The sequence below is a fragment of the Vidua macroura genome, chromosome Z (assembly GCF_024509145.1).
Source record: "Vidua macroura isolate BioBank_ID:100142 chromosome Z, ASM2450914v1, whole genome shotgun sequence".
NCBI lineage: Eukaryota > Metazoa > Chordata > Aves > Passeriformes > Viduidae > Vidua > Vidua macroura.
The window spans coordinates 52,035,185-52,062,283 of record NC_071611.1 but is presented as its reverse complement, the minus strand read 5'-3'; the positions used below and the strand labels follow the sequence as shown (position 1 = coordinate 52,062,283).

Here is a 27,099-nt window from a genome sequence, read left to right as displayed (position 1 = left end):
GCTTTCACCTCTACTTTGAAATTTCAAATTTATCTCAGGCAGCTTCCTAACAAAAGAGAGATGGAGCCCAGGAGAGGAAGTTGATGATGTTCTACAAGATCACACTCAAGGGACCTCTGAACTCCACATTTTTATAACAAACTACAAGTAAATCTGAGAGGTAAGCTGTAAAGGTACAGGCAATACTTCTTACACACTATTCAAGTTGTGCTTTCCCCACTCCAAGTGTGTCCTCACTCAGTTATTTGCTATGTACCTGCCTTCAATTCTGCACTCATGTATACACAGACACGATTTTGTGCTGGTCTCTACCTTTACACAGAGCCTCCTGGATGTTTGCACTCCATCTCCCAAATGAAATGCACCTTATTTCTTCTCTAGCTCCAGACAAGATGAATCCTTGGGGACAGCTCAGCTGGCACACAGTCCCAGAAACAGCAGGCTCCAGCCCACAACTGGGAGGGACAACTGTCACACCTGCTGGTTTCTGGAGGATGGGACAACGCTTTTCTACAAGACAGCAGTAGAACATGACTTATAACTGACATACACAAAGTACACATTCAAAAAAACCTGCAAATAAAGTCATATGGAAAATTAGTGGGAACACAAAATATACTGTCTTTTCAAGAGTCTGTAAGGGTATGAGTGCACCAAAACATTACAACCTGATGAAACTTTGCTATTTGACTTTCAGTTCTGACTGAAGTAAAAAGCAGCCAGTTTATCAGGTCTTCTGTTTTCTTGCTCATGCTCTTCACTGAAACCAAAACATGGTAATTTTCATGCAGATCCACCATATCTCAATCTACAGATTTGCCTTTATCTTTTTCTTTTCCTTACAACTTCATCTTTCATGGTTGCTTTTTAGTTGCATTTCCTTGCTTCTATGAAAACTAGACCATAGCAGGAGAGAGGGAATTGAAGAGGTATCTGTAGCTTTCTATATCTTGTATACTCTATCTTGAAATAAGGAGAAGGGAGAAGAAGAAATAAGGGAGAAGAAGAAGGATACTTTGCCATGAACTCTTTATAGGTTAGGGATATGACACATGATTTTGCTTACTGCATTCCAAACCAAATTAAATTGCACTTGATCTTGTCTGTGTTCAAAACAGCTGGAAAGACTCAGGGTGACCACAGGAAGCAGCTGAGCTCCGTAAAATCAGGGAGGGTTGATGGTTGCTTAAAGGTTTTAAAGGAAGTTTTGAACTATTCTATTAATAGGGTTCACAACAAATCCTGAAGACAATTTGCATCAAAGCAAAAACCATGAAGTGTTTAAACAGGTTCATGAAAGCTCTGTTTCATTCTTAAGCTGTTGTTTTTAGGACTGTTATTTTTACTTCAAATATGGAGACATTAACAAAGGGGCAAAAAGGGGTATCTCATGAATGCAGGTTGCACACTTTCAGTACTGTTTCTTAAAACAGATAATAGGCAAACACACAAACACACTCCCTTATTCAGAGCTAATGAGAAGGCTTGTAACTCTTTATAACTTGTCAGTGTAGCAATCAGACAGGTCTTTACACCAAGAGAACACAAAAACTAACCCAACCCAGCTACACAGAGGGGAAGTTCTACTGAACAATGGTTCAATGACACAAAAGTGATTCACATTCAAAATACTTCACATTCCTTTTCTCTCCCCTCCTTTCCCATAACACACAGCAAGTAACTGAAAATTGGTTTTTATGCATTAAAAAAATTTAAAGATTCTAAACATTCTATGTATTTTCTGAAATTTAAACCCTCAATGCTGAAATGCTTAAAAGCCCAAGCAATTAAAAACTGCACTTCATTCCAATAGGATGCACAGGTCACAAACACTTCTAACACATTTTTATAGTTCAGGCAGATACTGTTGGCTCTGCAAGTGGAACAACTCCATCAGGGGAAAAAAACCCAATCTCTAAGTTTTGTTTGCTCACCACATGAAGATAACTGACAAATAGCAAAAAGATCAAAAATTTAAAAAACTATATTTGTAGAGGGATGTTAAAAGCATTAAAATGTATATTACTCTGGGAACAAGTAGAGAAACTGAAACATGTAAGCATGAAAAGCAGAGAAAGTTGCAGCTCTCTGGGCAGCAAAACCAGCTGGGCCTCTTGCTTGAGACACATCCAGCTATAGTAGAAAAATCCAACTATAGCACAATCCTGAAATGTCTGACAAAAATCAGAATAAAATTTGGTATATCTAGCAAAAGGGAATTTCTTTTAAGTAAGTTTTACCAGGAAAAGCAACTGTAGTAGTGTTGTTTAGATTTTTTTATCTGAGCTCAACTCCAGAATTTGATCAAGCTGATCCAAAAGTCTGGAATTCATTAAGGGTAGAGGGATATCCATAACATTAGTTATATTGATAGGGAATTAATAGAGGAGTATTTCTATGAAGACACAAGAACCTGCTTTCACCTGCAAGCACCTGTGATGAAACACAATACTGTATTATAATTCTCAACATCAAAAGGAACAAATAAGAAGATTACAAAGCAAATCATGCCTCCTTCCTTCAATCCCTTTGCCAAGATTGCTTCAGGAATAAAACTGGCCAGCTGCAACCAGGAGTGTGAGCTAGTAATTCTTTCAACGCTAGATGGCATCAACGCCCTGGATGTCATTCGTATTTTTACTTCACTAAACCTTGAACAAAGAGGGAGAAAAGCATCTTCCAAAATTTATTTATTTTAAAGTGATAGATATTAAACTTTTGCCAATGGGTAGGAAACACAAGAATATGACTATGGAGCTTTCATAGTTTTGGTTTTTTTCTCCTCAAACTGGACAAATGACCAAGCTCCCCCTTTTTAGCAGATATCTTGTTTGTCAGACATCTATAAAATACATGTAGCCTCCTCAGAAGTAGCTCATTGTTAACAATATCTTTAATGAAAAAGACAAAAATTTTAAACATATGTAATATCCAAACTTGCATTACCTTCCGGTCTCTTGGAAACAGATGCATGACAAAAGACCCCACAGACGTGACTGTAAACAATCCAGGGAATGTTATGGCACAGTGTCAGTTGGGGTTACACATGGCTGTGGTACAGTCTCAATGAGCTAACTTGCAAATGCGGAAAATTTTGCACTGATGAGCAATCAAACCCAAAAGTATTCAGAAAACCAGCTAGAAGGATACCCTGACGTCCAAGAAATCTGTTTCAAGGTAACAGACTGAAGACAAGTCCATTTCAGTTTTCTAACAGAAGCATATTAAATCAATAAATTATCAATTGCAAATGCCTAAATACAGCAGGATTTCCAGTACCTTTTATACAGCAGACTGTAAATAATAGTTAGGAGCTATTTGGACTAAAATTAACAGACAATACCTCCATGACAATGATGATCATTCAGAAAATGGGTACAAAGGGTAGCTTCAACCTTCAAGAGGAGGATACAATATTAGTGTTCTGATTTACACCTCGCCCTGAACAAAACTCCACACACATATATTGAACCAGAGTTTCAGCAAGCTTGTTCTAGATACCAGTCGCAAGAAGCAGCAGAGATGCTTCCTAGCCAACATTCTTTCCTTTCTGACAATCAAAGGTAACTTTCTCACTAAATTTTTCAGACTCAGCAAAACATAAGATATTGCCATGGGTAATCCAGGAACGGAGGCAATATTGCATGGTGTGAAGAAATCTTCTGATAGAGAGTAAAGCTGGATTTTATTAATCAAAATGCTAAGTTAGGAAGGATGAATTCAACTGATGAATATGGTTAATCTTCTAATTATAATATCCCAACCGGATTTCAGGGTCCCTTCCTTTTGAAGTTAATTGAAGTTTTTCCACTGATTTTAACAGAAGAAAGATTAGGATCTCTTAGCAAACTGTCTTGTTAAATTATTTCTTGTGGATTATTTTCATAATTTCAGAGAATGTACTTACAGCTAGAAATTTATGCTTGTCTCACACAAAGTCCACATTTTAAAGACTGCAATAAAACAGTAAAGAAATAGCCAGACTTTCAAGTGAAGTCACACTACTGGCACTGCATTTACTGGATCCAGGTGACATATACTTCACCCTGATTTTAGTCAGCACTGTATCAACTTCTGTATTGGCGGACTTTAGACTTTTGCTTTTTTTCTTTTTCCCCTTCAGTCCATGTTTGGAAGTGTTTCAACTGTATTTCATCATCTTCCTTTCCAAAGTTAATTCAGTACCTGCCAGTAGTCCTAAACAGATAATTCTGAAATATACAGTCCTTTATTTTTGGAACAGCAATACATACCTACCTATCCCTGCACAGCTGGCGTGACCTCTGAATCCTGACTTAGAGGTGTTTAGTTCCTAACTTGTGTAAACTCTTATTTCCTTGCTGTGAGTCCAGCAAAAGTGACAACTGCTGCACCTTTAGTTGGCACTCACAGTGCCTGGCTAACATAAGCTATTCCTTGCCTGCAGACCAACTTTAGCTTTATTATGGTAACTCAAACTGCTGGTTGTTCATATTTAATCCCTAGACTTACTGCTTCTATGTTTCTTGTGTGACAGTGTCTGACACTAACGAGATACAGCAGCCTTTCAGTAATCAGCAGTCCATGCTGTATTCAAATGATAATCTGTCCACTTTCTCCATTTACAAATTCCTTTGCCCTTCCCCAACTTCTAAGATGTGTATAAAACATCCATTGACAAATTCTCATTCATGTCTTAGCTTCATTTAGTTATTAAAATATGAACAATTTCTCACTTGTGACAGCATAGACAAAGTTAGATCAGATACCTACCCACACACTTTGGCTCCTTTGAATCCCACTGAGAGGTTCCCTGGCAGGTGAGTTTACTGTTTCCTTCAATTTCATAGCCCTCATTGCAGGTCACAAAACATACTGTCTTGTAGGAAATACCATCTGTTGAACAATTAATGTGTCCGTTTTGAGGAGACCGAAGTCTGGGACATGTTCGCACTGCAAAGGGGAAAAACACCGGTTCACTCTCAGCACTGATTATCATTGGAGTTACACCACTTTGCCCAGTTTTTCAGAGGTAGGAGAGATACTGTCTTGTACATTAGTTACAGTAGTTTGTATGAATTGAGAAAATAGAGCTAGTACAGTGTAGATTTTTTTCAAAGGCTTGACACCTTCCTCTTCGTGAAACACTCCAACACAGAATGTATGAGGTTGGGCACACACTTCCAAGCTCACCTAAGTATTGACATAAGTTCAAACTAGCAAACTAACTGTGTATCTGGTACACAGTGTGCAGCCTGAGCTGGTAATGTCTATCAGCCTTCAAAACAGGACAGCTGAAGGCAAATGGAATCCTGTGAAAAAGTGTGTGTTCTTGGGAGTTTCTAGTCTCCAACAACATCTGAGAATTTTGGGGGGATTTCGAACTGGCAGGCTGGTATGGGCTGAGTACACACCAGGGAACAGGCTAAGAGCTTATGAACAGGTTAGATGACAATGTCCCAGTACTCAGGAATTTTCTCAGGCACTCTGGACTGTATTCACAGAATATAGACACAGGTAAGCCGCAGCAAATCAGAAGAGAAGATGCTCAGCATGCTGGAGGAGACAGAGAGAGGAGGAAGGAATACAAGCTGTTTATATGGCTTGTATATCAGGTCCATGAGAGATGAAAAGGAACAAATCAGGTTGTTGCTGATACAAAAGAGACCCTTTCAGGTGTCAGGCATGGAGACAGTCCTGGCTGCTGCTCAGCACAAAGGCTTTTCTCCTGTAATCTCTTGCAAACACTGAAAGCAGTGGGATTCCAAGGAGAATGCAGTCCTGTGCAGGATGTGTATGCCGAAAGGGAAGCGGGGAAGTGAAGAGTGAGCATCAGATTGTCTTACGGTTTTACTACTGAATGCTGATGCTGCAATCTAGCACAAAGATACTCTACAATTAAGATTGATCCCAAAAGAGATGGATGATCGTAGTAAGAAAAAGTAAGAAAAATGTAGCAATAGTATGACCTGGGTTTATGTTCTTTGTTTCAGTGTCATAACCCAAGATTTTATAGTAGGACCTCTTTCCTTTGTACTGCTTTTTCAGTGCAGTTCCTTTTCAGCTAGGATGTAATGCTTCAGCATTTGTGTCCTTGATCCCCTCCAGACAAAACTCTGAACTACATACACACTACCTGGCCTTCGGGTCCTTCAAGTAGCTAAGCTCTACACATCTACTGTCTGGACATGAGTATGTGATGATGATGATTCACCAATAACCAGCTGCTGGCTTTCCAAAATGAGCGGAAAACTCTGATTTAAAACTGATCTCAGCTGAAGTTGGCAGATACTGTTCAGTATGTTCAAAAGAGGGATAAAATAAGGGAAAATGGTGTGATTGCTCAAAAATACAACCAAGACTGCAGTTCCCTAAACTCACAGAATCACAGAATGGGTACGGTTTGAAGGGGCCACTGGAGCATTTCTAGTGCAACCTCTCTGCTCTACATTGCTCATCCTAGAGCACATTGTGCAGGATTGTGTCCAGACAACTTTGAGTATCTCTACTGAGGGAGACTCCACAGCCTCTCTGGGTGGCCTATTGCAGTGCTTAAGTCACTCTCACTGCAAAGAAGTTCTTTCTTATACTCAGGTGGAACTTGCTGTGCATCAGTTTCTGCCCATTGCCTCTTGTTCTATTGCTTGGCACCACCAAGAAGAGCCTGGCTCCATCCTCTTCAGATATTTATACACATTGATAGGATCCCCTCTCAGTCTTCTCCAGAATAAACAGGTCCAGCTCTCCCAGCCTCTCATCCCTTCTTCACAAGAGGATCTCTCTTCTCACTTCCATGTTTTCCACAGCTTCTGTTTACCTTGTTGGCAGGAGGGCATCCTCTGGTGATGGGTGGTTTCAGAGAGCTGCTTCTCTGCTGTGATTTGGGAAGCTGATTTTACCAATTAAATTGCTCCTATCAGGTGGGAGGCAAAACTCAATCTCTACAAATGCACTCAAAGAAAAACCAACTTGGCAACCTCTCCTTTCTCCAGTAATTGTTTACTCTGCACACAAGTGGACACCACTAGACACCTCAGACTAATTAATGGGCATGTAGGCTGAATGCTGCTTCAGATGCAAGCCAGCTCTATAATTATCACTAACTACACAGCCTCTGCATGTTAAATAATATCTTTTTTAAAATATATAAATTATATAAATTATATAAATTATATAAATTATATAAATTATTTTTTTAAATAATATCTTTTTTTTTTAAAATAGCTATGGTGGCACTTAAGTGGGGAAAAAGTAGCAAAACCTATGTATATGGGATAAGAAAGAAGGCAAATTAGCCATCTAGATGTATCTAATCTATCTTTACATTACTACTGTCTCACATTACTTTCTGAAGGTATTAGTACTCTTGTGCTTGCATATACATAGGCATTCTTTAAGAAGTGCATTTAAAAATGGTCTTGAAATGCTCATTTTGTGAGGCACTCTGAGCTTCAGAGCAGCTTTATAATATGCTGTATCTTATTTCTAGTAGGGGGAGTAGGAAAAACATATTTACAGCTGAATCTCAAGTGCACTATCCACAAGAAAGTAGGCTTGCTCTTTCAAGGTTTCTACAGACATAGAAATACCCAATCTGCAGTAAAAAGAAGCAAATTCTACCAAACTCTACTACTTAGGAAGCCTGAATTAATTAAGAGCACTGAAGAGACTCTTGTCACTGTTAATGTGCCCACAAAGAAGGCAGTCCCTGCAGTAAAAAGAAGCAAATTCTACCAAACTCTACTACTTAGGAAGCCTGAATTAATTAAGAGCACTGAAGAGACTCTTGTCACTGTTAATGTGCCCACAAAGAAGGCAGTCCCTTCACTCCCTGCTGTCTAGCCATTTCTTCTGGAAGGACTACACAGCTGTAGTGCTCTTGCCTCCTCAAGTGTTTCAATGTTCATGCTTATTCAGTGTCTCAGCATGGGTCTGGCAAAAACCTGGACCTGAGCAAATGTTACCTCGGACATGGTTCCAGCATTAAACACCAGCCCATCCTCTAATCAGTAATACATTTTCCATGACCAAGAAACATTTCCAAAAAGACAGTGAAAACAGCAACAACAATAACAGTATATTCTGCTTGCTCTGGGGTTGCTAATAATAATTTTTCTCTGGATCAAATATGGGGTTTGCAGTTTTTTTTCCCCTGGGTCACTGTTAATTACATGACATATGACTGCATTAATCACTTTCTAATAGCAAAGCAGATTTTAGCTAGCAAAAGAACTAAGGAGTATTTAACGTCAAAAACCAAAGCAGCGGAAAGGGATTTTCCTTCCCTCTCCTCTTCCTAATTTATGTGATAAAATACTCTTGGGATTAACAAGACAGCTATAAACCATGCCTTTGATCTTGCTCCCTTTCATAGTCTGAGTGAATCAAGACTAGCAGATCCAGCACATGTAACAGTGGGATTTTTAGGTTTTTTGTGGGGGTTTTTTTTGTGGTTTTTTTTTTTTTTTTTTTTTTTTTTAGTATTTTTTTATTTTTATTAGAAGTCTTCAGTATGATGGACAACAGCACAAACAAAGCCAAAAAATATCCTTCCAATGCTTCAAAGGATATTAGCTCAATATCAAGACAGTATTTCAATGCAGACTTTTCCCTCACCTTCCAAATTCCCTGCTAAAGAAAGATCACACCCCAAATAGGCAAATTCCTTTAAATGCTCCAGCAAGATTTTCAAGTACTATAATCTTCCACTTCTCCATGAAAGAAAAGATCAAGGATCCCTTCTTTGTGGCTGACTGTAGCTTTTCCCAGATTTTTTGCACAAAGGGCGTTTGTGTGACAGAAGCTTTAACAGAGGGTGCTCTTTCCCAGTGTCCCAGTCTTCCTGAAGCAGCATGCAGTTTTGACTGCTTGAAAGTCCACAGTTCCAATTCCTGCTACTCAAGATACCCTCATAGTACTTGTCAGCAATTTATTTTCTATTGAAACCTTCTCCTCTTGTCACTGGAAGCTAAAAAGGAAATCTAAGATTTCTGGGATTATTTGAAGAAAGTTCCTGTAAATCTAAGCTGAAGTAAACTGCTGTACAAAGCATGTCCTGAGAGACTAATCTCTAGCTCAGATTCCTCCTTTCAGAACCGTAAGTTGCTGATTCTTTAAGGGCTTAGTGTTTGCTGTACTGTCATAAAGTGCTAATTTCTCCAAAGATCAGTCCTGCCTTTTTTCCCTGAACACAAGAGCAGGACAAGAGGTACAGAATAAGCTGATGGCTTTTTATTTACTAGTTTCCAGTGCAGCACACTAATGTCAAGGGCATTCAAGTCAAATTAAACATGCTAAACTACATCTTGTGGCTGTTGAGGAGATAAGGGCTTCTACCTGGTTTATTTTTTTATTGTCTCCTTGGAAGACATACCAGACAGATATACAGGCATGGGATCGCAGTTTTCATTCTAAATTGTCAAAAACCCATTTTCAGTAATACTATTTTCAGTAAGAAGAGATTGTAAGAAAGCAAAATGGAATTCTTCCATGCCTAATGTCTCCCAACACCAACACCCCTCTCTATGCTGAGAATGTGGTGGAGGATTTAAAACAGTCAGGTGGTAAGGTCTTGCTACATATTTAAATACTTGGGAGGTTCACTGTATTTATACAGTGTAGATACAAAAATTCATAGAAATTAGGTAGACGGAGGTGAAGAGAGGTCTAAGGAAGGAGTTTGTATATTCACTTGCAAAATATTTCACACAGGGCTAACAGGATCAGATCTGCACACTATGTAATGAGTAAAGAAAACCACTGCTAAGAAAGAGCAACAGAAAAAACTTTTCAAACACATACCTCTGCAAGTAGCCTCTGATCCAGACCACTGCCCATTTGGTTGACAAAGCCGGATGCTGCTTCCAATGAGATCAAATCCTGTTTTGCATCGGATTCCACAGGCAGCATTAAAGTAATTGTTGCAGATATTCTGGACAAAGTGACCATTTTCAGGGGGCTTCAGTTCAGGGCAGTGAACAGCTAAATAATTAGACAACCACAACAAAGTGGTTACTAGCAGCAGTGCAATAGGCCACTGAAGGAAAACAATCTTTTAGAATTTCTAACTCAGCTTGCACCTTGGCATTTTTTCTGGTTTGGAATGACAGAGAAAATCTTGCATGCAATTTGACATGTCCCTCAAAGCGCAAAACCACATTAAAAAATTGTCCCAGCACTGCATTGTGCATTCCAGGGGTATTCTGTTCCTGGATGGAAACACTTACCTTCACAGGTTTGTTCTACAGCACGATATCCCTCCTGGCATGTGCAATCCTCAAGGGAGGTACTTCCCGGTGGAGAAGTATGATTCTCATCAGGACATGAGATGCAAGTGCTGATTCCACCTGGTGAGCCTTCAGGCTTGTACGTTCCTGGTGGACAAGCTTTCAGCAAAAGAAAACAGAAAGGAATTAATGACATTCACCTTTCACCTAGCATACTTTTTCAGGTGTGTTGCTTTACTCTTTCTACATTATTCATTTATATATTCAGTATCACTTAGGGCAGGAGCATTCTCCACTTGAACTACTACAGAGCTCTTAACAGGTTTGAACTAATGCCTATCAGACTCGGTGGAGTTATCTACAGCAACTGTCTGGGAACTGACATTAAGTCCATAATTAATCATCTTGAAAAGAAACACAGTCCCAGGAAATGCACCAGATTTTCACTGACAAAACCTGTGCAGCTCTTATGAAGACCTTTGTGATTCAGAAGTGTAAAAAATTAATTCAGACTTAATCCTTGCCATTCAAAACTACAAGATGTTTAATGCATAGAGATTCATAGTAAAAAGCTAATACAAGCCAGCAAAACCCCCTGCTTTTAATTTACACATTATGGTCATATGATATATGTGATCTAAATACTAGATGTGCTAAAATGTGAGAGGCACAAAGAAGGAATTAATCAAAGCAGCTACTGCTTGAAGCCTTTGCACTCATTTATATTGCATTTCATATTTTTAACTCAGTGCACCTACACACACAAGGTGTAAAAACATTCAGGAGACATTTTCTAAGGCAGGGAAAATGCATAGGGAAAAGGCATCTGTCACCAGAGAACTTCAGATGGGCTTGATAGCTCTGAGTCTTACTGCTCTCTGCCTTGAATTCTAATCTTCAGGAAACCACTGTAATTATTTGTGTTTCTTTCACAAGATGTGTGAATTAAGAGAGTGACTAATCAACAGGACAATGTAGCAACTGCTGCTAAAGTGAAATTTTGATTGACCAGATTACCACTTGAAACAGAACGTAAAGACACTTGTGCTGAAAAGTGTAACTACTAATGAAAAGTTCAGGAAATATTCTGAGAAGGTTATGCAATAGAAACACTGAAACCCGGCCAAAAAACTCTCACTCCTTTAACTTGATTGTCAATAAAATGGCCACATTTTCTCCTTCAGACTGCAGGTCAGGCTCTCTCATTCTCCCTTCAGTCAATTTGTACCATTTGAAGTAGCTCTGAATGGTACAACGATAGCTCGGAACTGTACAACAACAAACACGTTCAAGTGACTTCCTCCTTACACACTTAGGTGTGCCTTGCTTGTCTCTCCTACAGAGCTGTATTTCTGGAGTTCAGACATTCTGGCAGCATCAACCTCCTCTTTGGTAGCTCTAAGACCGACTTGGTCTATTCTGAGACTTAGATGCTAAGATACTCTGCCTCTTGTCTTACTAAAGAAAACCTTATTTCTAGGCAGCTGGGAAAAAAATACCAAAAAACAAAGGCAAAAGAAAATCCATTCTCCTTTTTCCTCACCTGTCATGAGAGATTTGACTTTCATAAGCCAAGTTTTATGGAATATACCCCCCAAAAATGAGCCAATATGAACAGGTGGTACTTTCCAGAAGGAGGATGATTTTTTGGATAGCTTCCAGAGAAAATACTTTTGTTGGTTTTTCAAAAAATTTTGTGTGGTTTTTTTGAAGAAGTGGCTTCCAGTTAAGAGGCAATTTTGGGTGCTGAAATTGGATTAATGAATTTGTATTTTAAACACACTTAAAAAGAGACAATAACAATGCCTATTCAGTAAAAGATATAAATACAAAACAAAGCATTTCAGGAAGGAAATAGGGCAGAAAAATCTAATCATATTTAGAGATGGGATTTTCAGATAAGTACCGGGGAAAAAAGTCCCTTTTATATAATTCACCTGTTCTTCCCATCCAAGACAATCTTCTTGGAATTCTACTGCTTCTTTCCTTTGTTCTGTGCAGAAATTCCCATCTTCAACATCACATGCCTTCAAAATATTCTCTCCTGCTTTAGATGATCAGAGTATCAGAGGCATTGCTCTGAAGTCTCTGAAATATTTCCATCTGGCACTTTGTGAAGGTCTCTGTTCATCCTTTTTTAAAACTGTATCCAGCACAAAGTGACGAAGTGCATCCAAGAGGAGACAGGAAAGAGTGAAAATTAAGCATCACAGGGGACCTGCTCTGTGACAGAGCTGCCCACCATATGCCAATTGAAGTAAATTAGCCTCTTTTCCATGTATGGCATAAAAAATGACATCTAAACTAGGTGTTTAATTCCAAAAAATGCCCCCCATAAACCAACAAACCCTCAATCTAATTTCTCTCTCCCTTTCAACTTCACCTAAAAAAAAAAAAAAACAAAAACAGCAGCAATTTTCCCTTTCTGTTTTGAGAACAATGGAATAGAAGCAATTACCCATTCTATGATGTGAGCATTTTTAACAATAAACCCAGTAATTTGCTTAGAGCTTTGAATCAGTCTTGCTTTGAAAAAAATTATTAATTCTGAAATCACACTTACAATTTGCTCTTTCCATGCAAGCAGCAGGAGGTAAATAACACTGTTAAGATGGTTTTTAATGTCTCTACTGAGAAAAACATGTTTTCCCAAATGTCCTCATTCTTTTTGTATGCTTCAAATGCTTATCACTGTCTTTACAGGAACTTGAACTATATCCTAACTTGGTATTTTATGTGGAATTTTTTTCACATGTCTGAACCCCTGCTCATTGATCCCACATATGCCCTAGACATATTCAAACTACAAAACTCCACACAAGTTTCATTCAGAACCTTTGCCAGAAAGCACTGGCTTACAGAGATATTTCCAAGTGTGTGAGATCACACAGCCTATCCTGAGATGTCAAAGAGATGATTTAAGAATAGAGCATAAGCACACTGTGCATTTCCATCATTTCCATAAAGTAACAGAAGTTAGTCTGGCCACAGCTCACAATAAAATCATCCAAAATCAGCTGTGGATGAGCAGAGCCCTGGCCATCTGCTCTAGACTGTCCACATTTGGCCCAGCTAGATTGCAGACCCATCCTAGCCAGAACTATACACTCAGTGGTGGATTCAAAACTAAGGCAGAGCTTGAGGGGCAAGCACATCTGAAGAACACATATAGCTCAATCCATGACTGATCATACAGTCAGGAATCTTCTAGGATCAAGCAGTGCCAAATTTCATTCTAGTCACCTGTATGCATTCACCAACTCTGTACCAGCAAAAAATGACCACAAGGAAAGATCATATTCTTTGATCCTAATTTGTAAAAACAATTAAATTTTTTTCAAGGTTTGGTTTCCCTTTCCAGCAATGTCAGGGTGTAAAAAGCCCGAAAACAGTGTGTGAATAAACCCAGTGTAAATAAGCACCAATTTAGCACTGTCAAGAATGACAAAAAGAGGGAAGAATTTAAAAATGGGAAAACAATTTTAACAGTATTAGCCCTTAAAGAGAGAGGAAACTCAGATGCACATTGCATATATGATTTCCTCGACAAAAGATGTGAATTTCTATATATGTGAACCATGTTGTTCTCTGCCCAGAAGTGAGGGGAAGAGCAAGGAAATGCTTTTTGTTTAATGTAATTCTTCTCTTGAGACCAGAATAGTGAACACTGAGCTACACCAGAGGATTTCCTCTTTGTTAAAGGATATCTGGAAGCAGGGATTAGTTTGCAAACTAAAACGAGCACAAGACCCAAATTCCCCAAGCACACAAAGATGGTCCATATTGAAGCTGTCATCAACAACCTGCTTTCATAAAATGGTAATTGTCTATTACTATAGACAATGCATATTCCATTGTCTATAGTAAGGACAGGCAATAACTTTCTGACCAGAAATGATAATGAAGTAATACATGGTTTTACATTAATTACTTCAGCATGCCTCATGCATTTTCGTCCTCACATATGTTGTCATAGGTATATAACTAATGGAAAAATTGTAAGAGAATTGAGTCTCTTCTGCTTTTGAGCATTACTGGGCTTGATGACATGTTGGGCCACCAATGGAATGCACTTTCTTACTTAAGTTGCAAAAAGAAATCACTAGAAAAGAAATATGACAGGGGTTTGCTAGAAACAAAGACCCACAGGGCAGACATTTCAGTCAACTAGCCATACTGACAGCACAACTATATGCCAAGATGTTGTTTGAAGATAAACAATGAACATGGAATGTTAGAAAAGGCTACTAAAAAATTAAACAACATTTAAAATTCAGTAGGAATTTTATTCTGCCTTCCTACAACTATTTTGTAATTGACATTTCAATCTTCACAAGAATTTAATACTGTAAAAGTGACAACAAAGATAAAGGTTTATTTCAGAGATTCACCAAACAATTAGTATGTATTATCCAGTTTGGCTTTTTTAAATGGCAAATACTAAAGCCATCAGCAAAGTTAAGCCAACAAGCACTGAACCCCCACAATGGTATAAAGACTCCAGTCTGGACTTAAACAGGTGGAGATCATGGGACAAAAGGTTCTTCTACCCTGTGATACAGGATTACAATTCTTCCTCTAAATGTACAAGTACAAATTTTAAGGATAAACATTTCTGCCTTAAAAATGTAAAACTTCCAAAATCCTGGGAGAGCAGGCAAACTCAATTTCCTCTCCAACTAGTCTAGTGCTCTAAGTCAATGAAATTGAATTACTCTTCAATTATCCCAGTGTTAAGAGAGAGGAAACTCAAATACCATGTATTTCAAAGATTAATTTGAGGGATTTTGTATTTTTCTTCAATGCATAATTTCTCCCACTAACTACCTTTACAAAGTAATCCATGGCATGAACTATTTTTCCACACTTTATACTAATGAAGGATCTGATTAAGGATTTATGTTTTGTGGGACATGGCAGGAATCAGCTAGGCAATATCCTGCTGTCTTCTGCATCACCCTTAGTTCTATTGATACACAGCTACTCTGATGACTGTAGGCTATAATTCTCATTTTTCCTCAAAAGTGCAAAGCCTAAATGAAATGACACCCTGATGTAAATCTCCAATAGTCTTTATAACTCAGCCTCCAAACATCTTCAATGAAGAAAGAAAGCCTAGTTTGCCATTTAACCAAGTCACGTTTATTATACTGTAACTATTTTTATGACATTGATTGCATGATAGGTACTCAACAGATCTGTCCCAGAATCACAGTACACCATGAATATCTGTTCTTACTTGGTTTCCTGGTGCCCACTAAAAATGATGGAACCCATAGGTTACAGAATCTCCAAATACTGGGCATGGAGATTTTTTGTTGTGTGGATCTTAGACCTGACATATGATTCCTTGTGTTTCTAGCAATTTCTTGGAAGTTATGTGGAAGATCCACAACCGAAATCTCAAATCAACTTACATTTATGTCCTTGGAGAACTGCAGTCTGAAGTTGTGGGTTGTCCTTTCTACTCCTTTATTTCACCTATTATTGCTATGCCTTGGCAATAGTGGAAAAAAAAGTTGTCACTGTAACATTCATGTGTGTGAAAAAATTGCACTGGTAGCTGTATTTGCCCTTAGTCATGCATTAAATTTGGCATCATGAACAGATCTGACTATAAACCTTATTTATTTTACTAAATGGGAATTAAAACTTCAATAATTAAGGATACATGGCTAAATTACAGTACAGTATCAGGCTACATCTTTCTACTTTCATATCTTCATCTCTCAAGATGACAAAGTACTGCATGATCAGATTTGTCTAAGGGCCAAGCACATCCTTGCTTAGAAGCAGCAGTGGGAACCAGGGGCTATTATGAATTTCTTTTGACAATAGCCTGCCAAATAAAATGCACTTTACAAAGACAAGCCCATGGTGTTATGTAGGAAATGGAGATCCCATTCCACACCAAGCAAAGACTTCTTGGGAATGTCCTGCAGTACTAGCATACAGTGTTGCTCAAACTGCCTTCTGCCTCCAAAACCCCTTCTGCTGCTGCTGCACACTTAAAGTGTGAGTGACCTCTGCAATGGAAGAATGTGAATAACACATGGGAGGCCACAGCTGCATGGAACTCCCCAGATTTCTGCCATCCCCATGTATCTCACAGTCACATCTCTTGGCTTTTGCTGCAACCATCTTACGAGCCCTTCTCAGCTTGGGCCAGTAGGATTACAGGCCATCACGGCCTCTGAAATATATTTTACTGGACCAGCACAAGAAGATCTTTAAGCTTGCTTCTCTAAGACTTTCCACAGGATGGGTCTCTATTGTAGAGATTACTATGAGGAATTACAGATTTTGTTGTCACCTCTATTATCTAGGAAGATGTTTTTTCTTAAGGTCTTCTATATGGTAGGTTTGTCAGGTTGCCCACATTGTGAGTATGAAATGCCTTTAGAAAGATCAGGAAAAAAATTCTAAACTTTTGGCAGATACAGTAATCCACCTTTCTGCAATTTGCAACATGTATGATGCTACAAAAAAACCCAAAACAAAACAACAAACAACAACAGACGAACAAACAAAAATGAGGCAGGAGCATGCTAGGATTTCAAAAAAATAGGCAAGGAAGTGGCTTTAGTTAAACATTTGACATGCATGACTTATATAAAGACTGCAAAGGAAAACCCTGAGCTTGCCTTTATGTGTAGGGATCAGAGAAGGATTTCTAAGTCTTAGCATGTTCTCTAGCTCTTTAATATCTCCTATTATCCCCAGCATGTGCTCTGCATTAATTTCAGATGGCATTGAAGTTGCTCATCCATTTGCACTTTGTCAGTATTTTTTAAGCAGTCTTCTCAAAGCAACATGATTAGCAATTTAACAAGCTAGATGTCTCTGTTCTTATTTGATGTGTTTTCCTCCATCTCCTTATTAGTCCCACAAATTTTCTCTCAGGCAAAGGCAGCAGGCTTTCAATTTAGAAATAATTCAGAAGTTTAACTGTCTCTACATGATAGATAGGGGATGGTTCATTCAAACCTTACATTTGAGGTTACAGACAGTAAAATTGAAATATTCCACTGCCAAGTAGTCTGTAGACTTCGCTATGACACTTTGCGATAATTTAGCTCCAGATTTTTAAGCACTTCAAACAGGCACAGCAAACTTTCAGAAGAAAAAACGTTTTCTTGATAAAAATGAGAATCTTGGATTCCCTCCCATGGGGCAGAAGATGTTGCCTGTAAGGAGATCCAGTTCTTGGGTGAGCATCTCATCCTGGTACTGCAAGCATCCACAATGTGGAGAACCATCTGCCTGCTTGAAGAATATAAGCCCAGGAAGCATCACAGCTTATAAATGTTAGCATGCCAATGAGAACCTTCTTCACAGGGAGGTCTGGCTGTGCTGAGCACCTCTGGGTATGCTTGGGGCCAGCACATTCACACAGGATTACTGCAAAGCAATGACTCTGAATGACAAACACCCTCCTTGGTCATAGCAGCAGTATTGAGAATATACAGAAAATCCACCTATGCCCACTTTTAAAACCTTTTTTAAGAAGCAGGTCAGCTATCACATGTTAAAAGCAAGGTGAATGCCTTAAACAGATTCATACTTGAACCACACTTGCATTGCAAGGACACAGAGCAGTGAGATGTATTTTAAATGTTTTACAATCATAAAAATAAAGACTACTGATAGAGATTACTATACATACTTTTACAGAAAGTAACTTCTCTTTTTTTGTTTCAAAGCATGTGGCTTACTTAAGAATAAGAAAAAAAATCCTGATTCCATGCACCGTAACTTTAAAGGAAGTCTACCTATGCTTCATTCAAACTACAAAATCACAAGATAGATCCTGGCAACTTGTGCAATATCTAGTTACAGATGTGACATTCAGGTATTGAAATGAAGCTTTTTGGGTTTAAGTCTCAGTGCATTTTAGACAGTTACAGGTTTGCTGTTTTCATGGACATAAAATCCAGCCTGGGTGATACATTGGAGAAGATGTCCAAACATATACATGCCTATAAGCTACAGATATCAGTTCATACCAGCACTTCTGATTTTTAGAAATTGAATACTTATTTATGTCCTCATGTCCCCATGTGTTTCTAGAAGTTATCATGCCAAAAGTGTAAAACTAACTTCAAAACTACAAAAAAATTCTTTCTGGGAAATTAACTCAGTCAATATTGTTAAGTTTGCTAAGCAAATGCAGATTATTTATGAATTTATTTACATGCAAGTGAAGGGTTTTTTTTTGTCTAAAACTTCATGCGGAATGAGACCCCTATACAAAAGGGGAAATACAATAAATTCTGAAAATGCTTTGCTCAGAGCAGCATTGCTATACAGAAGGCTTCTCTGGATATGGTCTTTATCATAATCACAGACACACATTCCTCAGCAAACCTTGATCACTGCTGATGTGATAGCACATGCTACTCTAAATAGTACTGCCCTAAGTGCCCTGGATAGCATACTGCTATTTAAATATATAAACTCTGAAAAAGAGCTTTGCCATCCTGTACTAGCTGCACTTGTTTGCCATTTTGGTATCATTGCTGTGAAGTTGCACATTCATTTTTAGAACAGCAAATTTAAAAAACCCCAACAAATGGACTGAGTGATGTAAAGAGAATTCCATTAAAGAGAATCCAAACATTTTGTTTCATTTGTGCTACACATAGATAAGCAAATACCTGCTTGAGAGATCTCTCTTGTCGGAAGGCACTGGCAGCCCAGGGTTCTCTAGGCCTGGTCTAACCATTTCACCATGTATCAAATAGCTCAACTTGTGCTTTCACCCTTTCACAAAAGGTTCTGGGTCAAGAAGGAAAAGGGAAGGACAAGAAAAGAACACATTTGCACCAACCCATCACCTGCCTCCCTAACAGGCAGGACGAATAATCAGCAACTAGGTGCCTAAAGGGCTAAAATTATCCCTAGGCCAGATCCCAAGCGATGGCTGTTACATACAGAAGAGCTCAAAAGCTCCACTGGGCTGCAGTCTGTGCTGCTCAGCTAACTGCTGTGTGAGCTAGAGGTACACACTGAGAAACAAGCAATAGGCTTCCTTTATCCACAGCTTTAACCACAGCTTGAAAGAGGCACAACTTGGCAAGAGAGGAGTCTGAGCTGAAAAAACTCATTCTTTAACAACTAATGTGCTACACCCAGAGGAATCTGGACAGAAGTGAGAATCTCCACTGCCTGTGACCCCCAGGACTCACTGAAATTACCACAGTCCAGCCAGCACTTGCTCAGCACAGCCTGCACTTTCTTCCAGAAGCAGAGAGCAGGAGTTTCATGTTACAGCTAACTCAACACATCACCTTCTCCTGGGATTGTTCAATTTAACAAAATAAGGGAGAAGGGTTTAGAAGCTGACAAAGCATGCACCCCAATCTTCATACTAATAGGTAACTGCAGTGAAGAACGTGCCTGGTGGTTCAAGATCCATTTCCACTATGTTCACCAACTCAGCAACTTGAACAGTTTTGTTTTCAGTGATTCTTGGGACTTAATAGTAACCAAATAGTAACCAGTGATTCTTGGGACCTAACAGTAACCAAAAATTACTCTCAGCTCAAACTCAATGAGTAAACTGGCTTTCCTGAGAGAAGCTAGTTGTGTAGGGAATCCAGGAGTAGTCAAGGGACTCTACATTCTCAGATTTTCTCATTCTCATTGATACAAAAATTGTGAATTTTCTCTCTGGCAAATATTAACAGAGCCCTGTATGTTCCTGAATAATTTTGCTAGCCTAACGTGAAATTTTCTTCTGTTGCCTCCAACACCCACTCCCAACAGCTTCTGGTGCATATGATCCTGGAGTTAAAAAAAACCAAAACCCAAACCAAAAAAAAACCAGTCACTTATTTCTGCCTCCTTTCTCTGCAGATCAGAATAGTTCCAGTGCTCAATCACAGACGGGGAATGCAGCAAGTAAAAGTTATTATAAACAGGAAAGAGAAGCTATTTCTGCCAGACGCTCAATAAACTGTCACTACTGCATTAGGTGCCAAACTTGGCCTCTTTTCCACATCCTTTATTTTTATCATTAAATATACTTTTCAACAACAGAGATTATACTCCTATTAAGTAACATATCTGAGCACTGAAGATATAGCACACGACTATGCAGATGGAGAACATATGTCACTATTTCCATGTTTATTTACTTAGCAGCCCAGGGTAGGAAACAGAGTTTTTGGTTAACTTAAGACGGCTGGAGGACATGCAATGGCTCAGGCCAGTAATCAGGCCATAAAAAGTGTTGGTTTTGCCAATTATTTTTTTACGTATTGTGAAACTAGCCCAACTATCCCTGCATAGAGTTCAGTAAGCTATTATAATCTTGATGTTATAGTTCCTACTTAATTCCTGGAATCACTACTGATACTCCCGATTTACCGTGAAAAATGCCATAAATCCCATATGTCATTCCTCAAGCAAAACTCTTATGGAAACTGACAGGATTCCCTGAATTCTTTTAATATTATCCAAATATGTATATCAAAACAAAATCTTGTTTATGGAAAGCCAAAGCACTGAGTTAACAACTAAGTCAGTATATTCACTACTAACTGCTGCTTGCTCAAGAAACATTTGGAAAACTGACTGCTTCTCACTTCATTTTCCCCAATTGTCCTTGTCCCCCATCCCCCCACCCACCTCATTCCTTTGCAAGATATAAAGGATATCCTTAAGAACAGATCTGACCCTTGCTAAAGCAGTAGCTACTGCAGGAAAAGGGTCATTTCAGATCTGAACTGAAGAAAGGATGTTAAATACTAAGACTTGTGGCTGCCAATAAAGTGAACATTACTGCTTCAAAGTAGAAGGGATGAAATAAAAACGATTATGTTGCAGTACCTTAACCAAATACACAGCCTCAGGCCTCAGTCTAACACAGCTGCCATATAAAACCTTTCTGAACCATGCTTTTCATCCCCCACTAGACAGTCACTCTTCAATGTCCTAATTTTCTGCGATGCAGGAATTTTCCCATAAAGAAGGAATCCCAGGACAGTGAGTCCTACATTTCTAAGGCCCCTATTTTGCTATCAGTATTGATAAAAAGTGCTAAAGTAGCCCCTGTAAGATTCAAGGACTTTACTGAAGGGCGTTGATTAAACTAGAATGAAACACCCTGTGGCAGCTGCCAGAGAGGGAGCAGGAACTGTGAGTGAGCTTGTCTCAGGAACTGTCAGATTCTCAACCTCTCTGCATATTTAAGTGAATCTATGCTCTGTGTCCCACTTTTCCATCCTCTTCTCTGCTTTTTTTCCATCCTCTTCTCTGCTTTTTCCACCTTAAAAAGGCAGAATCACTTGTTCTCTTTCTAAAGGGCAGTGAGATTCTTTGCATGTTTTGGGAGAAAAAAGGTCTGCCACACTTCCAATCCTACCTTCTCCTTTAAATACATATTCTCTTTCTAAGCTCTTTTGCCATAAACAAGACCATACACATCTTCAGAGATGGAGAATAAGAAGGAGGGAACACTCTTAACAGCAATCTGAAGCAAAACGGGAAAAAAAAGGTAAGAGGCAAAAATTATTAAATCACTGCTCAATGGCCCAAGACTTAAAATTATCAAACTACAGAGTTTTAGCTAAAAAATCAATTTCTAAATAGCACTTGATTCCAAATACTTAGCTTCACAATATAATTAATGCTATCTAAAAACATTCCAGTATTTTCCTGAGATAGAGCCAAATTCTCAGCTAGTTTCTTGTACTTTTGCAGACTGTGAACCAGTGAGGGTGTAAGTGACATTTTATAAACTACCTCTCTGATTATGAATGCATGAAGCACTGCACTTTCTATTTCAATGTAGGAGGTCTCCCAAAAATTACCTTAAAATAATGAGAATAAATCAATCTCTAACATCACTGCAAGTGAAATTCAAGCTGCTACAGACAGCTTTGTGAAACATCACAGTCATAGATCTTGAAGTTACTACCATTAATACTTGCCTGTGCTACAGCCTTGAGGCAAAAACCAGACAAGTCACAGCTGTAATCCATCACCTCCATCTGGAGGGATAGGTAGGTAAAAAGAAGCAGGGGAACAAGAAGGCAATAAGGGCCTTCTCACAGGCTCTCAGAGTGCAAAGTTGCCTTTTTGTCTGTGACGGAGGAGAAGGTATCCAGGCAGTTGCTGATAAAATGCTGTTAATGGTGAAGCATGACCAGGAGAGTGAAGACAACAGTATCTTGGAGGTGGGCAAAGCAAGACACCTCATTTTTTTAGCTGGAATTGAGGGCCATACAAACTGTGCTCTTGAGGCCACAGTCTAGCTTATTACTGCTTCTAGGCTAAACTCCTCTGGCACATAGGTTAGGAGAGCCATTATCATGGGTGAGTTTTGGGCCCTTCACTACAAGAAAGACACTAAAGCACTGAAGCATGACCGAAGAAGGGTAGCAAAGATGGCAAATGTTCTAGAGCACAAGTAGCTGAGAGAGCTGGGGATGTTTGGCCTAGAGAAAAGGAGGCTCGGGCGGAGGGAAACATTATCGCTCTCTACAACCCCCTGAAAGGAGGGTGTAGCAAGGTGGGGGTCAGCCTCTTCTAAGTAGGAAGTTATAGGATGAAAGGAAATGGCCTCAAATTGCACCAGGAAAGTTTCAGTTGATACTAGTAAATTTCTACACCAAAATGTCAAGAAAGTCAAACATTGGAAGAGACTGTCCAAAAAAGCGGAGTCATCAAACCTGGAGGTATTACTAGATGTGTAGGAATGGTACTTAGGGACGTGGTTGAGTGGTGGACTTGGCAGTGTTAAGTTAATGGTCAGAATCAATAATTTTAGTGATAATTTCCAACCTCAACAGATATACGATTCTGTGAGTATTGAAAATGGAGTATCACTGCTAAGTAGTGAAAAAGGTAGGCATGAAGGGAACCCTCAGCTGCTGTTACACTAAAGAGATACTTGCAGAGGGTACCTCAGTGTCTGAGGCAAGTAAGATCCTTCTCAATCCATATTTTGATCACACAACTTCTATTCTCAGGGGTTTGGACTGTGAGCACAAGGTGAGCTACTGGTCCACTTAAAAAGCCATGCATGAATGCAGCTTGGCTACTCTCACTGATGAAATCAAGCAATTAATGAAAACTTTGTGCCATGACCTAGCCAGAACCCCTGCCATTACCTGTGCCGTGACCAAGGCAGAACTCCTGTGCTGCCACTGGGACAATTTTTTAGTGTTTTTGGCCAACCAGGAAGAAAATGGGTGCTCACAGAAGTGCCATGTTTTAAAAAAAGTGCTGCATTTCATAAGGCATTTGGAATTTCCATTCAGAAATAAAGGAGATCAAAATTTATATATGTGATTTACTCCTCTACAGTTCACAATGACATAAAAACTCAAGGGATTTGCAAGTGACAGCATATTTTGATACAAAGTTGAGGCAAAAGTTTATTTAGGTCTTAAAATGAGGGGAACATTTGCATTTCATGTGATATTCCTTGCAAGCTGAAAATAGAAATAGGCCTAAAAGATCGGAATATATTTAGGCATTAGTATGTATATACTAATGCCTCTGTGAGACAGAAAATAATGCAAGTCCAAGTTACAGCTTAACATCATGTAACTCTTCTGGTATATGACTATGATGCTTGGCAAGCACTACTTACATCCTGTGCTGATACCATGACTCCTCAGAATAAGGCTACTCGGCCTCCCACTTTCCTCCTTGTATTAGAAAACCTTAGTCCTGTGAACTGAGTTACTTGACTGACTTTTGCAGTATTTCATACTCCTGCAAGAAAGCCCCTCTTCTATACGTTCTTTCTTGAGACTCAAGGCACTACTGTGTCACAGGGATAAGAGATGCAGAAGATTCAGACTAGTTATCTGCTGCATTTAAAGTTTCTAGAGCACCTCCTCACCTGACTGGATTCCCCAAAGTGAGCATACATAGTGTTGCTGATGTCAGATAGACTGGTCTTGACTACTGAGATGCTAAAGTTATTGCAGTAGGATTTAGCAGTCTGGCATTCCCATGCCTGTACAGGCTTCATGATATGTTCTGAAGTCAGCAGGTGGGCAATGTATGGAATGAGGTATAGAAAGAGAAAACACCATAACAGGCTAGTGTTTTCTTCCAGAGCTCCAGATTTTTTATACAAGCATAAAACTCAGAAATAGGTCTTTAAATTTATGTGACTTAGGGTATTCCTAGCCCATCATGTGGGTGTTTTTTGTTCCACTAGAATACTGCCTCTATCTCTACACAATTTTTCATACCACCTGTGTGTATTTCCATACATGAGCTGTTCTAGGGGAACACAGTGAGAACGTAGCAAGCACTTTTCTGCCATAAAATCAAAAACTGGAGCGGACATAGAGCCTGACAATAGTAAGAGCAATGCTATACTCTCAAATAATCTGTGAAGTACTAACCAACAACAGGTTGGAGTTAATGGTAATAATCTTCGGAGAAAAGACATGCAGTACTTAGTAGCCTCAATGTAGAAGATTTCTTGTATTTTATCTTCTGGAATTTTTGTTTGAGAAACAAACCACATGCCACAAGGAGCTGGCAATTTTGCATGGATACTTACCAGCATTTACAAAGGAACATCCTTTCTTTGAACTTTTTTGGGACAAAAGTTCCACTCTCCCTTTTTTCTTTTTTTTTTTGTTTGTTTGTTTGGTTTTTTTTTTTTTTTTGTTTTTTTTTTTTTTGTTTTTTTTTTTTTTTTTTTTTTTTTTTTTTTTTTTTTGTTTTTGTTTTTGTTTTTGTTGTTGTTCATAATGTTTCTTTTGATGTCGGGGGAGAAAACCCCCAGCAGCAAATTTTGCTAATCACCAAGAGAAAGAGCCAGCTCTTAAGCTGTTACAGTAAGCGCAGGTCTATGTCAAATCAGTGCATCTGCCCATACTGACACAGATGGTAGATTTTTGCCTTTTCTCCATGCTTTACACTGATTAAAATCTGTAATTTAGTGCCTACTTTTATTGGGTTTTGTTTCACATCTGTCAGGTCTAAATTGTATCTATAAGACATGGCTATAGACCACATATTAGATGAGACCATATATTTAACTACATATACTCACTTCTGTAACATCACTTTCTCAACTCCCCACCAACCCCAAGGTCCATTCATTCTTCCTACTCTTATTTACTAAAACATTTCCTATTCAATAAATTTCAGACTAGGGAGAAAAAATTCTACTTCTCAAACTATCTTCAGGTGTTAGTTCTACTCAAACATCTGCTTTGCTGTTCTGTCTTTGTTTTGCATGGTTACAAACTAAACCCTAGGATTTTGGCCTGAAGATGTTTCCATGTCTATGCAGAGTCCTGATTCTGTTTTTAACAAATCACCAAGAAAGTGAAAAAAAAAACAGTAAAAAACAATTTCCTGTTTGATGAAATTGATCTGTGCTGCTGCCTTCTCATTCCCTAGGGACCGGATCACACTCCACTATGCACTCAGCATTGTTTCAGGTTGAGAAATTTGGGCTATCTGCAGCAGATTTTAGGCTGATAGAAGAAAATATGGCTACTTGTAAGACCAAACTTGTAAGTCAACCAAACAGTCTGGCTGCTGAGTACTTTGCAGATATAATAAGCTTATAATAGAATATCTTATACTCCGCAACCTACATGCTGTAATTATTCTCCAAGTTGAGTGGGCTTTTGAACCCTTTTCATCACAGTGATTTTTCCACCATATCTTTCTCACTGTCCATGGTCTTTGCTTGAGTGGTACCAGAATCTGAAGTGCTTCTGGACCCCGGTGAGGCTGAAAAAACAGAGAATGTGGGAGGGAGTGAGAGCACAACTGCAGAGGGCAGAGAGGGTTCTCCCCTGAAGTAATTGTGAAATGATCTGAGGAACTTGATTTTCCACAGAGAGCACAGAGAAGTCAGATGGACAGGACTGAGCCAAAGAGGGAGCGGAAAAGCAATCTTAGCCCTTCTCACTACAATGTTTACGCTCTTTTGACAGTGGTAGACGAGTGAACAGACAGAAGTGGAAGAAGCCTCTATATTGCCTTTTTGGTACATCCCTTGAAAGGCTTTGCTTAGGTCAAAATCTGCAAACAAAAGACTTATTTAGATGTGGGTTATGACCTGATGAGCTTTGTGCACTTTTGCTTCTATGTTTTCTTCTCCATCTCAGCAAAACCAAGGCAAGTAACAGGTCACCACATCTGAACATTTGCAATTGCTGCAAATTGCACTTTATACACAATATAATCATATTGGGAGAGAAGTAGATAATTTTGTTTAAAATATTGAAAGTACTCTTTCTAACAGGGAAAGCACTTTGCAATGTACACTGGCTTGGGAGGAATGAATTTCACAGCATAAGTCAATCAAGAGAAGGATTAAAAAAAAAGAGAAAATACTCCATCTCAATTTGAAACAGATTCCAGGAACTAAGAGTCAAATTTGTTTGACACATGACAAATACAGTATGTACAATCCATTAAAATCCAAATGTAGACACACAGGAGACACCTGATTTTGTCACAATAAGAGTGCTGTGCTCTATTCCATTTAAAGTAATCAGCTTTGACAAGACTTCCTATGCAATTTATGATGCTAGAAATCCTGATACTTACGCACAGCCTCACAGGCACTAAGACTAAAACTTGCAAGTTAATTGTAGCAGAAAGTACTTTCTAGGAATGACTTAAGTAGTTAAATGTGAAGCTTCAGAGCCCTGGAGAACCACCAGGAACAAAGTAGGTAGCTAAAACAAATTTTTCAAATTTTTAACCTCTCTTACGTCAAAAATTAACACTTTGCTGTATACTGCTATCTAATTTTGTCCTTGATGCACTGTTTCATTAATTTAAATATTTTCTTCTCTAAGAGAAAAGCTAGTAAAAAGCTTATAGAATGCTAAGTTGTCTGCTTTTAATTTGTGAGATGGCACAAGTTCAGGAACAATATGTCTACAAAAAC

The 27,099-nt window shown here is 38.7% G+C and overlaps 1 protein-coding gene across 1 annotated transcript in view; it reads right to left on the bottom strand.

Moving 5' to 3' along the window:
• SVEP1 (sushi, von Willebrand factor type A, EGF and pentraxin domain containing 1) overlaps window positions 1-27,099 on the bottom strand; it is a 117,127-nt gene that overhangs the window by 69,252 nt on the left and 20,776 nt on the right. The window contains exons 4-7 of the mRNA XM_054002732.1: window positions 10,206-10,364; window positions 9,781-9,960; window positions 4,753-4,932; window positions 313-510 (exon numbers count right to left, since the gene is read on the bottom strand). Coding sequence (XP_053858707.1) covers window positions 313-510; window positions 4,753-4,932; window positions 9,781-9,960; window positions 10,206-10,364 — 717 coding nt within the window. The remainder of the gene's footprint in view (window positions 1-312; window positions 511-4,752; window positions 4,933-9,780; window positions 9,961-10,205; window positions 10,365-27,099) is intronic.